Source organism: Dipodomys spectabilis, unplaced genomic scaffold (assembly GCF_019054845.1).
Source record: "Dipodomys spectabilis isolate Male_0828 unplaced genomic scaffold, ASM1905484v1 ptg000001l, whole genome shotgun sequence".
NCBI classification, from domain to species: Eukaryota; Metazoa; Chordata; class Mammalia; order Rodentia; family Heteromyidae; genus Dipodomys; species Dipodomys spectabilis.
In genome coordinates, this window is record NW_024870678.1 from 4,318,163 (window position 1) to 4,333,518 (window position 15,356).

The 15,356-nt window shown below is 44.4% G+C and overlaps 1 protein-coding gene and 1 non-coding gene across 2 annotated transcripts; one reads left to right on the plus strand and one right to left on the minus strand.

Moving 5' to 3' along the window:
• The first annotated feature begins 48 nt into the window (after positions 1–48).
• On the plus strand, positions 49–9,943 carry Gtf3c6 (general transcription factor IIIC subunit 6). Its single transcript, XM_042693859.1, has 8 exons — positions 49–84; positions 1,224–1,399; positions 1,448–1,487; positions 1,810–1,890; positions 4,794–4,857; positions 5,642–5,686; positions 7,568–7,681; positions 9,486–9,943. The coding sequence occupies exons 1-8, from the start codon at positions 49–51 to the stop codon at positions 9,770–9,772; spliced, it is 843 nt and encodes a 280-aa protein (XP_042549793.1). The 3' UTR covers positions 9,773–9,943.
• A 289-nt stretch (positions 9,944–10,232) lies between these two features.
• LOC122103453 lies at positions 10,233–10,339 on the minus strand. Its single transcript, XR_006146759.1, has one exon. It is a non-coding gene; the product is annotated as a U6 spliceosomal RNA (small nuclear RNA).
• Positions 10,340–15,356: the final 5,017 nt, after the last annotated feature.

Here is a 15,356-nt window from a genome sequence, read left to right on the forward strand (position 1 = left end):
CAGGAAACGAAACCTCGAGCCTCTGAGTCACCGCCGGCAGACCCTAGCATGACCCTAGTACATGCCTTAAAACCAGGCATTCCGGTAAAATAGCCGACCACCACATTCCTTCCCGTAAAACTCAGCCTTAATGCTAGGGTGAGGCAGGATGTAGTAAATCACTTGTCAAAATCAGGGAACGAACAGTTTCGGTGCATAACGACCCGCACAGACTTGTCCGGGCAAGTACCGACACGTCAGCCTTCCCCCAACCCCACCTACCCCATCTGGCTAGCTTAACCTGACCAATCCCCACCCTGAACGTAATTTGAAATTAACCAATCATCCCCCTGTAACCACGCATCTCGCTTCTGTAACCTCGCTTCTGCTGTCCATAAAAAGAGGGTGCTTTCAAGCACTCGGCGCGCAAGTCTCCCGATAGACTTTGTCGCCCCGGGTACCCGTGTAACCGGTTCTCAGACACTCAACCCGAACCTTGTGGATCTCGAGGTTGAGTGCACCTGGGAGCCGAGGGCTTGCCCGAATAAACCTCTTGCTGTTTGCATCCGCACAAGTGGTCTCGTTGTTCCTTGGGGAAGGGTCTCTTCAGATTGAAGGACACCCCACGCCGCCGGGGGTCTTTCAATTGGAGATAGGAGTCTCACGGTCTTTCTTGCCCGGGCTGGCTTTGAACCGCGATCCTCAGATCTCAGCCTCCTGAGTAGCTAGGATTACAGGCGTGAGCCACCAGCACCCGGCTTTTGTTTTGTTTTTGTCCAAGGCTGCCACTTGAGCTGCAGTTTCACTTCTGGATTTTTGCTGATTAAGTGGAGATAAGAATCTCAAAGACTTTCTGGCCAGAGGTGGCTTTGCACTGCAACTTTCAGATCTCAGCCTCAGGGATTGTAGGTATGAGCCACCAGCGTCTGATCCACTTTTTATATTTTTAAAGCTCCTAGGGTGGTACATTTTATGGAGCAGTCCATTTTAACTTGGCTCCAGGGGATTGAGGATTAACTCCCAACCTCATTAAGACTTTCTTTCCAAGAATTGTATACAAGGGATTAGCTCAAGCTCTCGCTTTCCAGTTCCTGGCATGCACTTTATGGTTTCTTGCTTTCTTCCCTCTGCCTCTCTAGTCCTCTCCTCCCAGCTAGGATGGGAGCCCCGCGGTCCCGAGGTTTCAGGGTCCCCTGCTCCTGTTTTCATAAACAGCTCTTCAAGGAACAAGTGGACATGCCCAGGTGGGCGGGGATGCTCTGGGCCTCAGCGTGCTGTGCCCGCAGGAGGTCGCCATCTTGAATTCTGGCACAGGCGCCGCTGCCCTTACTCCAGAGGGCGTCTTCTTATGGGCGTGGCCAGTGACGGCGGCTCGGAGGACGCGCGGGGCCATGGCGGCGGCGGCGGCGGACGAGGATCTGTGCTGGGAGATCGGAGAAGAGGAGGCGGAGGAGGAGGACGAAGAGGAGGAGGAGGAAGAGGACGACGACGACGACGTAGAGGAGGAGGTAGCATCGCGTGGAGCCCGCGCAGGGGTCGCGGCGGGGTGGTGCGTGCGGGGGGCGGAGGGAGTGGAGCATGGGCCTGCACGGCTGTGGCCCGCGCGCGGGGCCGTCCGCGCTCAGTCTCCGGGGCCCGCCGCGGTGAGGATGGAGGCGTCGGGGGAGGAGGCGTGGGTCGCACCGCCGGCTTCCTGCGGCTGAACCTGGACGCGGTTTCCCCGAGTGGGGCTGGGGCTGGGCGGGTAACGCAGCGGGTTTTGGCTTTTCCCGCTCGTGTCTTCGGTGCTGGCAGCGCAGGCGGCAGGTTAATCCTCCTTTCTTCCACCAGGAGCAGTATGTGTTGGTGGAATTAACAGGAATTATTGATTCAGACTTTCTCTCAAAATGCGAAAAGAAATGCAAGATTTTGGTGAGTCTTCTAGAACTGGGGAGTTGGTGGGGATTTTTTTTTAAGTTAGAACATGAATGGTGACATGCTTGTCTGGGAGCACATCCACTTTACAAAGCAGTGAACGTGTTATTAGCATACTTTAGTCCTGAGGGTTCCACACATGAATTCAGGGAACCAACCACTTTGCCTCTATAGCTCTACCCTGTCCCACGCCCCCTTCCTAAAGTGAATAACCGCTGTCATTCATTTTTCCATTCGTTTCATTGTGTATGAATTGCACCACCATGGGTACACTCTAGCTCTTGCTGAGAACAGTTTTCTCTACTGAAAAGCAGTGACTTCTTTAAGGATCGCCGAAGCACGGGGTGGGGGGAGAGGGGGAGATTAAGGAAGTAGAAAAATGTCTACTTCTGAGTATGTGTGGCTAGAGAGAAAGTTTGAAGGCAGGGCTGGGAAGGTGGCTCAGTGGTAGAGCTCTTGCCTTGCATGCATGAGGCCCTGGGTTCAACTCCCCAGCACCACATACGTAAAAAGAAAAAAAGCCGGAAGTGGCGCTGTGGCTCTAGTGGTAGAGCGCTAGCCTTGAGCTGAAGAGCTGAGGGACAGCACTCAGGCCCAGAGTTCAGGCCCCACGACCGGACCCAAAAAATAAAATAAAAAAAAAAGAAAGTTGAAGGCAATGGAGGTAATATTTTGGTATAGAGCTATCAGACAAGTTTTAGGGGGGAAAAAACAGGCTGGGCTGGGAAGGTGGCTCAGTGGTAGAGCGCTTGCCTTGCATGCCTGAGGCCCTGGGTTCCATTCCTCAGCACCACATAAGCAAAAAAAAAAAAAAAAGCCGGAAATGGCGCTGTGGCTCAAGTGGTAGAGCACTAGCCTTGAGCTGAAGAGCTGAGGGACAGCGCCCAGGCCGAGTTCAGGCCCCACGACCGGACCCCTCCCCCCCCCCAAAAAAAAAAAAACAGGCCCCAGGAGTCCCAACAGAAGAAGGTTACCTTTCCCCTAAATGCAAGCAATTGATTAGTGGCTCAGGACAGAGAATTAATTTCAGAACTTCTTGGGAAGAGCAGGTAAAGGGGTTCAGAGAGACTTTAACGTCCATTTTCTTTTTTTTGTTTTTGTTTTTTGGGTCCTGTCGTTGGACCCATTGCAACAATTAGATGTACAAGTCGTTCTGTCGAAAAAACGAACTTTAGGGGCTGGGAAGGTGGCTCAGTGGTAGAGTGCTTGCCTTGCATGCATGAGGTCCTGGGTTCGATTCCTCAGCACCATATAAGCAAAAAAAAAAAAAAAAAGAAAAAAAACGAACTTTGCAACTTTGGTGGGGGGGGCGAGGGGGAGGGGAAACAAAGGAGGAGGCTACAATGCTTGATAAGAAATGTACTCATTATCTTGCCCATGTAATTGTAACCACTCTGTACGGTATTTTCACAATAAAAAAAAATAGAAAACAAATAAAAAAGAGGGGCTGGGAAGGAAGCTCAGTGGTAGAGTGCTTGCCTTGCATGAGGCCCTGGATTCGATTCCTCAGCACCATATAAGCAGAAAAAGCCAGAAGTGGCTCAAGTGGTAGAGTGCTAGCCTGGAGCTGAAGAGCTGAGGGACAGCACCCAGGCCCTGAGTTCAGGCCACTGAACCAGCAAAAAATAAATAAATAAAAATAAAAAAGAAAAGGGAAGGGGCTGGGAAGGTGGGTCAGTGGTAGAGCGCTTGCCTTGCATGCCTGAGGCCCTGGGTTCGATTCCTCAGCACCACATAAGCAAAAAGAAAAAGCTGGAAGTGGCGCTGTGGCTCAAGTGGTAGAGTGCTAGCCTTGAGCTGAAGAGCTGAGGGACAGCGCCCAGGCTGAGTTCAGGCCCCATGACCGGACCCCCCCCCAAAAAAAAAAAAAAGAAAAAAAGAAAAGGGAAATAGCCAGGTAGCTGTGGCTGTGCCTGTAATCCTAGCTACGCCAGGAGGCTGAGATGTGAGGAACAAGGTTTGAAGCCACACCTTGATCATGAAATCCTGTGAGGCTCTCTTCTCCCAATTAACTATTAAAAGAGTTCAAGCCCCCAGGCCAGCACAAAAGGAAAAAAAGAAGTAAACAAAGGAGGGCATCTATGTGACTGAATAAGGGACCTTGGTCTGGTCTGTAACTTCATTTTCTCACTTCAGGCTCTACAGAGTACTAGAGAACTTGTTACCTCTGGTCTCCACCTGGAGGAGCTTCTAGGAGTTGACTGCTCCTGCTCAAGTGGGCAAACTCAGTTCCCATTGTGGGAAGTTAACCACCCTCACCTCACTTGATTGGTATCTGTCTTTTGAGGCTGGCTATTGCTTAGTGACAGTGGTGTGTGTGTGTGTGTGTGTGTGTGTGTGTGTGTGTGTGTGTGTGTGTGTGTGTGTGTGTGTGTGTGTGTGTGTGTGTGTGTGTGTGTGTGTGTGTGTGGCTATTGCTTAGTGACAGTGGTGTGTGTGTGTGTGTGTGTGTGTGTGTGTGGTCTTTTGAGGCTGGCTATTGCTTAGTGACAATGATGTGTGTGTGTGTGTGTGTGTGACTAGGGATTGGATTCAAGACCTTGAGCCAGCACTTTGTTCCTTGAGCCATGCCCCTAGCCCTATAATGATTTTGTGGGAGTGCACGTGCACATACAATCATGTGGGTCCTGGAGCTTGAACTCAGGGCCTAAGTCCTAGCCTTGACCTTTTTTTTCCTGGAGATTAGCATTCTACCACTTGAGCCATGATTCCATGTCTGTCTTATTTTGGGTATTTAATCAGCGATGTGTATTGTGGACTTTTCCTGCCAAGGCTGGCTTCAAACCATGGTTCTCAGATCTTAGCCTCTGAGTAGCTAGGATTATAGGTAGGAGCCACTGGTGCCCAGGCTATGATTTTGTTTTGTTTGTTTAATCTAATGACCCTTTATTCCGTGGTAGGGAATTGACACTGAGAGGCCCATTCTGCAAGTGGACAGCTATGTCTTTGCTGGGGAATATGAAGGTAGGTAGATAAAACTCCCTTTTTAGGGTAGGTGGGTGGAGGGTGGTCCTGGGGCTCAAACTCAGGGCCTGGGTGCTGTTCCTGAGCTATTTTGCTTGAGCCACTTGAGCCACATCTCCACTTCTGGATTTTTGGTGGTTAATTGGAGATCAGTGTCTCACAGAGTTTTCTGCGTGTGCTGGCTTTGAACTGTGATCCTCAAATCTCAACCTCCTGGGTAGATAGGATTGCAGGATTACAAAACTGGACCCACTGGTAAGAAAAACTTTTTTGTGTAATGGGGCTTGAACTCAGCGCCTGGGTACTGTCCCTGAGCTTTTGTGCTTAAGGCTACTGTTCTACCACTTTGAGTCCACTTCCAGTTTTCTGGTGGTTAATTGGATATAAAAGCCTCACCAGGGGCTGGGAATGTGGCTTAGTGGTAGAGTGCTTGCCTAGCACTCTACCTGGGTTCAATTCTTCAGTACCACATAAACAGAAAAAGCCAGAAGTGGCTCTGTGGCTCAAGTGGTGGAATGCTAGCCTTGAGCAAACAGCTCAGGAGCAGTGCCCAGGCCCTGAGTTCAGGCCCTTGGACTGGGGGAAAAAAAAAAAGCCTCACCAATTTTCCTGTCAGGGTGGCTTCAAATTGTGATCCTCAGACAGCTTTCTGAGTAGCTGGGATTACAGGTGTGAGCCACTAGTGCCTGGCTCATTTTATATTTTTTAAATTTTACTTATTTTTTTAATTTGTCCTTCAGAGAAAGTAGCTGTTATTTTTCAACTATTACAAATTTTTCTATAGATACTCTTGGGACCTGTGTTATATTTGAAGAAAATGTTGAACATGGTAAGTAATTTCTATGTTAGCTCAACCTTTATTTTTACTATGAATTACTTCATATATATATATATATATATATATATTTTTTTTTTTTTTTTTTTTCTTTTTTGGTCAGTTGTGGGGCTTGAACTTGGCAGCACAAAGCTAGCACTATACCACTTGAGCCAGAGCACCATTTCCAGTTTTCTGGTTATTTATTGGAGATAAGAGTCTCACAGACTTTTCTGCCTGAGCTGGCTTTGAACCATGATCCTCAGATCTCAGCCTCCTGAGTAGCTAGGATTACAGGCATGAGCCACTGACGCCTGGCTTTTCTTTCTTTTTTTTTTTCTTTTAGACAAGATCTTAAAAAATGTGGCCAAGGTTGTCTGTAAACTTACAGCCCTCCTTCTGAGTCCTCCATTATTATTTAGAACTTATATGAAATTATTTTATAGTTGAAGAAACTAAAGTACTAGGAAATAAATAATATTCCTATGGTCCTACAAGAAATGGTAGAACTAGTTTTTGAACCTAGGCGATACAGCTTTAGAACCACTTTTTTTTTTGGATTGTGTGTGTGTGTGTGTGTGTGACCTTGGGCTTGGTAGGCAAGTATTCTACTACATATACCCTTACATACACTCCTATCCAAGAAAGGGATTGAAAAGTATGTGTTTGAGACATGGTTGTATTATGGAATGTAGCCTAGCCTCAAGCTCATAAGTCCTTCAGTGTGAGCCTCCTGAGTGTTGAAATTAGTTTGCACTATCACCTCTGATTTATGTCTTTATTATATTTTTTACTTCACAAAAATGTCATTATAGGTTCTGTTTTATTATCTCCTTGCATATATTTTAAATTTAAATTTACCTTATGAAATATATTGATGGGCTGGAGGTAAGTTCAGTGTGAGAGTAACTATCTAACGTGAAGCTCTGGGTTTTATTCCTGACATGGCAAAATGATAAGGTTTGAGTTTATAGCTGAGTGGTAGAGGTATACCTAGCATGTGTGAAGCCCTAGGCATAAGTTCTGGACACCAAGAAGAAAAGGGTCAATGAATATATTCTTTAACTATGTGAAACTGCCAGTTTGGCTTAGTATCAGCAGTTTCATATTGTGCACATTAACACATATTATGTTGCTGTCCATAAGTTTGGCATCATCATAGCTATGTGTAGAAATTTTTAGTGCTTCACATCTTTGGCTCAGAGCTTCATCCTCTACTGTAGGCACACAGTTTACTAAAGCTGCAAACTCTAGATAACTGTTTACCAGAAGCAGGGTTTTTTTTTGCCTTTAACCTTTTGTAATTGAGAATGTCCCTACTCTAGCCTCTTGCTTCATGCATTTCATCCTTCATTTTGAGTCATACCCTTACCTGGAAGCCCAAATTCATGACCTACTTTTCCAGTTCAAGACTGGGCTGGGAAGGTGGCTCAGTGGTAGAGCACGTGCCTTGCATGCCTGAGGCCCTGGGTTCGATTCCTCAGCACCATATAAGCAAAAAGAAAAAAAAAAGCCGGAAGTGGCGCTGTGGCTTAAGTAGCAGAGCGCTAGCCTTGAGTTGAAGAGCTGAGGGACAGTGCCCAGGCCCTGAGTTCAGCCCCCAGGACCGGACCCAAAAAAAAAAGACTTGAGACTATCAGGCATATGGCTTTAATCTCATTCATTGCTAGAGTTTGTTTTGGAGATATTTGTAGTTTTGGGGTCCAGTCATGCCTTCAGTGATAATATTCTCTGCTTAAAAGCAGGAAGAAGAATTGTACTTTGAGCTTCCTATTCTATCTTGATGTGAGATAGTTTAGTCTAACTCCTTAAAGTAGAATTATTGGGGCTTAACATCATTATGTTATTTAGAGGAGTCAAAACAGCATAATAATTTGAGTTCACTTTATGTCCTAGTGGATGCAGAAGGCAATGATAAAACACTACTAAAATATAAATGCCATACAATGAAGAAGCTTAGCATGACAAGAACTCTTCTGACAGAAAAGAAGGAAGGAGAAGAAAATATAGGTTTGTATACTTAATTCTTGAAAAGTAATCTAGTTTGTGTAAGGTATATTAAATAAGTAGATTTCATTAGGTAGCCGATGAAGAGAATACCACATGCTATTCAGGCAGGAGAAGAAGTTTATTTTATATTTTTAAAATTTTTTTGTCGGTCATGGGGCTTGAACTCTGGGCTTGGGCACTATCCCTGCACTCTTCAGCTCAAGGCGAGTTCTCTACTGCTTGAGCCACAGTACCACTTCTGGTCATAAAACAAAAGCAAAAGCTGGGCACTGGTGGCTTATGCCTGTAATCGTAGCTACGTAGGAGGCTGAGATCTAAGGATCACAATGTCCACCCAGGCAGCAAAGTCTATGAGACTGATCTCCAATTAATCACCAAAAAGCTGGAAGTTGAGTGGTCACTCAGTGGTAGAGTGCCAGCCTTGAGAGAAAAAAGCTAAGGAATGGCATCCAGGCCTTGCATTCAGGTCCCAGTACACTCTCTCTCATACACACATACACATGCTTATACTCAAAAAATACAATTCATGCTTTGAGAGTCTTTACCATTTCCTGCATGGGGAACAGGAAACGTTTCTGTTTCTCCTGAGTTTAACTGTGGTATACTAAATTAAGTCATTTTTAAACCTTAAAAAGAATTCACACACTTTCATTTTTGTAGTATGGTATTCATCGTAGGAAGGGGGTACACAGGGGCATGAATACCAGGAACTTAAGATCACTGGGGACCTCTTAAAGCTGGCTACCAAGCATGACAGTCTGCCGGCAGAACAAACTAGACTGGAGCTGTGACTCTCACCTCACAGCTTGTACTCTTAAGTGAAATCACATTGGGACTGGGTAGGTAACTTTGTGCTTAGCATGCTCAAGGCCCTGGGTTCAATCCCTAGGTCCTTCCTACTCACCTTACCCCAACCTCCTTCCTTAGGTTCCCCCCCACCAAAAAAAAAAAATGAAAAGGAAAGAATTCTTCCTTGGAAGGTGATAGAGGAGTATCATCTTTTTTTTTTTTTTTTGGGGGGTCCAGTCGTGGGGCCTGAACTCTGGGCCTGGATGTTGTCCCTCAGCTCTTCAGCTCAAGGCTAGCGCTCTACCACTTGAGCCACAGTGCCACTTCCGGGTTTTTTCTTTTTGCTTATGTGGTACTGAGGAATCGAACCCAGGGCCTCAGGCATGCAAGGCAAGCGCTCCACCACTGAGCCACCTTCCCAGCCCATGTATCATCTATTTTATTAGGAAAACTAACTAGATGATGGGCTGGGAATATATGGCTTAGTAGTAGAGTGCTTGCTTGCCTAGCATGCATGGAGCCCTGGGTTGATTCCTCAGTATCACACAGAGAAAGCTGGAAGTGGCACTGTGGCTCAAGTGGTAGAGTGCTGGCCTTGAGCAAAAGAAGCTCAGCAAAAGTGCCCAGGCCCTAAGTTCAAGTCACAGGACTGGCGGGAAAAAAAAAGGAAATTAGGGAATTGTATGGAAGTGACAAATGACATCTAATGACAAAAAAGTCATAAGATGACAGTGAAAGCTCACAATATTTGTCATAATGAATGGAGATTAATATCTGGGAAAGTCATAGAACCATAATTGAAGCTAATTTCTTCTAGTGATTTTGAAGATACATAACTGTAAAGTCATCCTAAGATCTTCAAGAAAAACAGCAATTACATGATTGTTTTATCTAGTCACAGTTGCTTTGTTTTATTTTGAAACATAGAATGAAAAATTTTAAATGTACTTAATTAAAATTTCTTTTTCATACTGTTTTTCTTGGTTTGTACTCCAATTCGCTATGCACAAATTAGGTGGAGTAGAATGGCTGCAAATGAAGGAAAACGACTCCTCCTATAGACCCAACATGATCTGTAGTTTTGTACATGAAAATGAAGATGAAGTTATAGTTCCAGCCCCTGAAAAACCTTTGGATTTGGAAGAGCAAGATATTCAAATAAAAGACAGTTCAAATTTGATCTATGAACAGGAAAAACAGATGCACCTGGATCCTGGCCTTCTTGCTGGCACTCCTTCTGAGATGGAAGGTTCTATTTTTATGGAAACTCAAGATGATGCCTTAGAAATCACTCCTCGATAAAAATGTTTCTCATAATAACTTAAAAAAAAGTTTTTACTTAAAATAATTGGCCGTGTAGCTTTCAGTTGGTTCACTGTTTATTATAGTTTTGGCCATATGAATACTTTCAAGTGATAGCACAACTTAATATTCAAGACACTGAGGACCAGAAATACATTTTTAAAAACATGATTTAATGACTTATTTAAAAAATTTTCTTTTTGGTCGGTTGTGGGCTTGAACTCTGGGCCTAGGCGCTGTCCCTCAGCTCTTCAGCTCAAGGCTAGGGCTCCGCTTCCAGTTTTCTGAGTGGTTTATTGGAAATAAGAGTCTCATGGACTTTCCTGCCCAGGCTGGCTTTGAACCGTGATCCTCAGTCTCAGTCTCCTGAGTAGCTAAGATTACAGGTGTGAGCCACTGGTGCCTGGCTTAATGACTTTTTCTTTTTTTTTTTTTTTTTTGCTAATACTTCCTTTTTCTTTTAAATATGGAATGCTTCATATATTTGCATGACATCCTTACACAGGAGCCATGCTAATCTTCTCTGTACCATTCCAGTTTTTAGTATATGTGCTGCCGAAGTCAGCATTTTTTTTTTTTTCCTCACCAGTCCTGGGATTTGAAATCAGCTTGGGCACTGTCCTTGAGCCTCTTTGTGCTTAAGGCTAGTGCTCTACCACTTGAACCACAGCATCACTTTCAGCTTGTTCTGAGTAGTTTATTGTAGATGAGTCTCACAGACTTTCCTGCCTGGGCTGATTTTGAACTGAATCCTCAGATCTCAGCCTTCTGAGTAGCTAGGATTATAGGTGTGAGCCACCAGCACCTGGTTTCTTTTTGTTTTTCTTCTGATGAGTACCTTGCTTGTTTGTTGTTTCATTCAGTTGTGAATGACAAAAGAGTTTTTCTGTGTAGCTCAATGGGGCCATGAAGTCAAAATCCTTTTTTTTTTTTTTTTTACTGTAAAGATACTATACAGAGGGTTACAGTTATATGAGTGAGGTAATGAGTACACTTCCTCTTGAACATTGTTAGCCCCTCCATTGTTTTCCCCCTTCAAAATCCTTTTGCATCAGTCACCCAAGTGCTTTTAAAATTACTTTGGAAATAGAAGCTGTGACTGGATGCTGGTGACTCACACCTGCAATCCTAGCTACTCAGAAGGCTGAGATCTGAGAATCGTAGTTCAAAGCCAGCCCAGACAGGAAAATCCACGAGCTCTTATCAGGCACACACACACACACATATACAGCCAGTAGTGCAGTTTGGCTCAACTGGTAGAGTGCTAGCCGTGAGCAGAAAACTTCAGGGACAACGCCCAAGACCTGAGTTCAAGCCCCTGATCTGCACCAAAAAAAGCAATAGGGTTTATTTCTTTGTGTTTCTGTTTTCTTTTTGTCTTGTTTATCTGTCTTTGGGAGGATAAGGGGATGATGACACGGAAATGGAGGGAAAAAGGGTAAACAAAGCAGTGCTATTCACTAGACACTATGCTGAAAACTTCAGCTTGTGGGTGGAATGGGAGGGAAAAACTGGGAGAGAGTGAAGGAAGGGATGACATTGTTCAGGAAGAAATGTACTAATTACTTGATTTATGAAACTAGCCTCTCTGTATATAACCTGTATAGTAATAAGAAAAAACAAACATGGAAGCTATGAGTAACAAGATGGAAGATTGGATTCTGATACTGTTATACTTTAACTGCCTTGGGCTTTGGTGAGGGGTTAATAAGAGCCTTTTTCTTTTTTTGTTCTGTTGTTTTTTTGTCAGTTGTGGGCTTGAACTCTGGGCCTGGACCGTGTCCCTCAGCTTTTCAGCTCAAGGTGAGCGCTCTACCACTTAAACCACAGCACCACTTCCGGTTTTCTGAGTGGTTTATTGGAGATGAGAGTCCCACAGACTTTCTTGCCCAGGCTGGCTTTGAACTGTGATACTCAGATCTCAGCCTCCGGAGTAGCTAGGATTACAGATGTGAGCCACTGGCACCCGGCAAGCCTTTTTCTTTTATTAAAATGAACTTAACTTTATCTTTGAGTACTCCATAAAAATGGTTAGAGTGGCAGGTGCAGATATAGTTTAATGATAAACTATAATATGTGTGAGGCTCTGGGTTTCATCCCCAGCATCATCTAACAACCACCAAAAATAAAAGCAACCAAACTAACACCCCTTTTTGATAAATTATGTGATCATATGAAGACTTAGTGTTAATGTCCATTCAAATACATAGGTTTTAAATTTAAAAACAGGGATACAGGAGGACCCATTACAACAATGAGATGTACAAGTCATTACAAGTCCTTATGTCGAAAAAACGAACTTTACAACTTTGGTGGGAGAGGAGAGGGGGAGAATACGAAGGGACGGGAAGGGGAAACAAAGCAGAGGCTACAATGCTTGATAAGAAATGTGCTCATCTTACCCATGTAATTGTAACCCCTCTGTACAGTATTTTCACAATAAAAATATATTGAAAAAAAACACCAAATACATAGGTTTTGGAACCAGGGCATGGCAGTACACATTTGTAATCACAGCTATGTGGGATTTTGGTTCTAGGCCTCTTTGGCAAAAAGCTGGAGTATCTATCTGAAAACCTAAAGCAAAAATGGCTGGAGTTGAAGCTTAAGTGAGAGTGCTTAGAGCACTGGATCCACAACGCTAGTACTGCCAAAAAGTTCCAGTCTAGCCTAGGTGACATAGTAAGACTGTCTCTAAAGAACAAAAAGCCCAGTGCTAATGGCTCATGCCTTTAATTGTAGCTATTCAGTAGGCTGAGTATGAGGATCACAGTTCAAAGCCAGCCCAAATAGGAAAGTCCATGAGACTCTTATCTCCAATTAATCACAGAAAAAGCTGGAAGTGAAGTGGTGATGTAGCTCAAGTAGTAGAGTGCTGGCCTTAAGCAAAAGGAGTGCAGGGATAGGACCCAGGCCCAGAGTTCAAGGCCCAGTACTGGCAAAAAATACAAAAAGAAAGGAAAAAAAACACCCTAGGGATCTTAGAATTCTATTAAGTGCCATGTTGCTTCTTGGAAACATCTCTGGAAGGTATCTTTGTGGTCTTAGAGGAGATAGTTTCTTTGGCTTGTCATAGCTCATTTTCTATTGCTATGACAAGATTTCTGAGGATTTAGAAAAGAATCCCTTCCCTTGTCTTTCCCAAGTTGTCCAGGCAGGTCCTCAAATCCTGGCTAATGGCTCCTTTCTCCATATTCAGAAGCCATCAATATACATCTTCAAATATCTGTCACTCTGACCTCTGCTTCTGTTGTTTCCTTTTTCTTTTTTGGGGGGTGGGGTGGGGGGAATGGTACTAGGGCTTGAGCTCAAGGCTCTACCACTTATTCTAATCTTCCAGTTGTGGCTTTTTGCTTGTTAGTTGGAAATAAGAATCTCTAGGACCTGTGTCTGCTTAGGCTGGCTTTGGACTCTTACCCTCAGTTCTCATCTTCCTAAGTAACACATCTTTAGTATAATTATGTCTACTGTAATATTCCAGCTTCCCAGGACCAATGGGCAAAAGGAGTCACCAGCACTCTGTCAAACTGGCTGGAAGCCTTTTGTTAGCCACTTGGCATCTGTCCTCAGCTTACAGAGCTGGAGAACAGCCCGTTTGCTTCCCATGGGGGCGTTTTATAGGAAGAGGTTTTACGTAGGTGATGTTTACCAATACAAGCAAGCAAGGTTACAGAAGCAAAACATAGCCTTGAGTCATAAGAGCATAGGCAAAACAAATTTTATTTAGTCAGCATGATTGGTATTATCAATGCTATTGACATTATTACAAAAAGTTAAAACATCTTTGGCTTACTGAAGGCAAAACAACCTTGGGAAGGGGTAGTATATTTTAAATCTCAAAACATGAGAAACTCATTCCCATGGTTGGGGGTGCACTGAAATTTTCTTTACAGAAATGATTTTTATTATAAGCTCCTTACTAATAACGGCAAGTCAGTACAGCTGTTAAGGCTCAAGGTTGTCAGCAACGTTTGTGGCAAACTACAAAGCTGACAGCCTGGGAAGCTTGAGAGAGGGAGACATGTGTGCTTTTAGCAGGATGTTTCTGATTTCACATTTTTGTTGCCATAAATATCCTTTTCCAAGGGAAAGGGGCCCAGGGGGGAAAGTAAGTCTCCTATAGCAGGAGGGACTGAGGCTAGGCAATAGAAGTAACTGTCAGTAACTCAGATACCTTGATTTTGGTGGGGGTTATCACAGCTACCTACTAAGAGGTAGATGTTGGGTTGAGGCCCACCTGGAAAATTTAGGATAATTGATTCACCATGTAAGTTAACATATTCATACGTTCTAGGAACTAGGGCATAGGCATTTTAGGAAGTTTGTATTTTTTTTTCCTCCAATCCTGGGGCTTGAATTTCTAGGCCTGGGATCTTTCTCTGAGCTTTTTTTTGCTTAAGGCTAGTGGTCTAACATTTGAGCCACAGTGCCACTTCCAGTTTTTTTTTTTGTCAGTCGTGGGGCTTGAATGCTGTCCCTCAGTTCTTCAGCTCAAGGCCAGCACTCTACCACTTGAGCCACAGTGCCACTTCCGGTTTTCTGGTGGTTTAGTGAAGAATCTCATGGACTTTCCTGCCCAGGCTGGCTTTGAACTGGGATCCTCGGATCTCAGCCTCCTGAGTAGCTAGGATTACAAGCGTGAGCCTCTGGTGCCCAGCCTGAGTTGTTTATTGGAGATAAAAGTCGGGCTGGGAAGGTGGCTCAGTGGTAGAGCGCTTGCCTTGCATGAATGAGGCCCTGGGTTCGATTCCTCAGCATCACATAAGCAGAACAAATAAAAAAGCTGGAAGTGGCGCTGTGGCTTAAGTGGTAAAGTGCTAGCCTTGAGCTGAAGACCTGAGGGACAGCACCCAGGCCCAGAGTTCAGGCCCCACGACTGAACCCCCCCCCCCCAAAAAAAGTCTCAGACTTTCCTTTGGCTGACTTCGAACATGATCTTCAGATCTCAGCCTCCTGAGCAGCTAGGATTACAGGCATGATTTGATATTTAAATTATCCTGAGGCAAGACCTTTGAGTCCTTTTTCTTATTGCCTACAGAGATTTCTAGGCTAAACTGTCAAGAAGATTCGGCTCCCTGACTTGGAACTGGGATTCTAGAGACCAAATGGGCTGGAATTTTTAGGAAAAGTCTACAGATCTGCATAAGATTCTTCTAGTTGGGAAAAAAAAAAAAGATTCTTCTAGTTGGGTGCTGGTGGCTTCTAATTACTCAGGAGGCTGAGATATGAGGTTTATGACTTGAATCCAGTCTGGGCAGGAAAGTCCATTAAATTCTTATCTCCAAGAAACTACTCAGAAAAGGCTGGAAGTGGTGCTGTGGCTCAAATGGGAAGGCTAGCCTTGAACAAAAAGAGGCTCAAGGACAGTGATCAGGCCCTGAGTTTAAGTCCCAGAACCAAAACACACATATGCGCGCGCACACACACACACACACACACGCAGAGAATGTAGTTCAAGGCCACTTCTGGCAAGAAGTGGGGCCTTATCCAAAAAATAAAGCACAGAGGGCACCTGTAGTAGTGTGCTGACATAGCAGTGAGAAACTCAGAATTCAAATCCCAGTACCACCAAGAGATTACAAAA

Bases quoted from the DNA above. Each gene is read 5' to 3' on its own strand.
- Gtf3c6 (XM_042693859.1), top strand. From the start codon at position 49: ATGACCCTAGTACATGCCTTAAAACCAGGCATTCCG. The intron at 1,488-1,809 runs GTAGCATCGCGT...TTCTTCCACCAG, and splicing joins ACGACGACGTAGAGGAGGAG to GAGCAGTATGTGTTGGTGGA. The intron at 5,687-7,567 runs GTAAGTAATTTC...TTTATGTCCTAG, and splicing joins TGAAGAAAATGTTGAACATG to TGGATGCAGAAGGCAATGAT.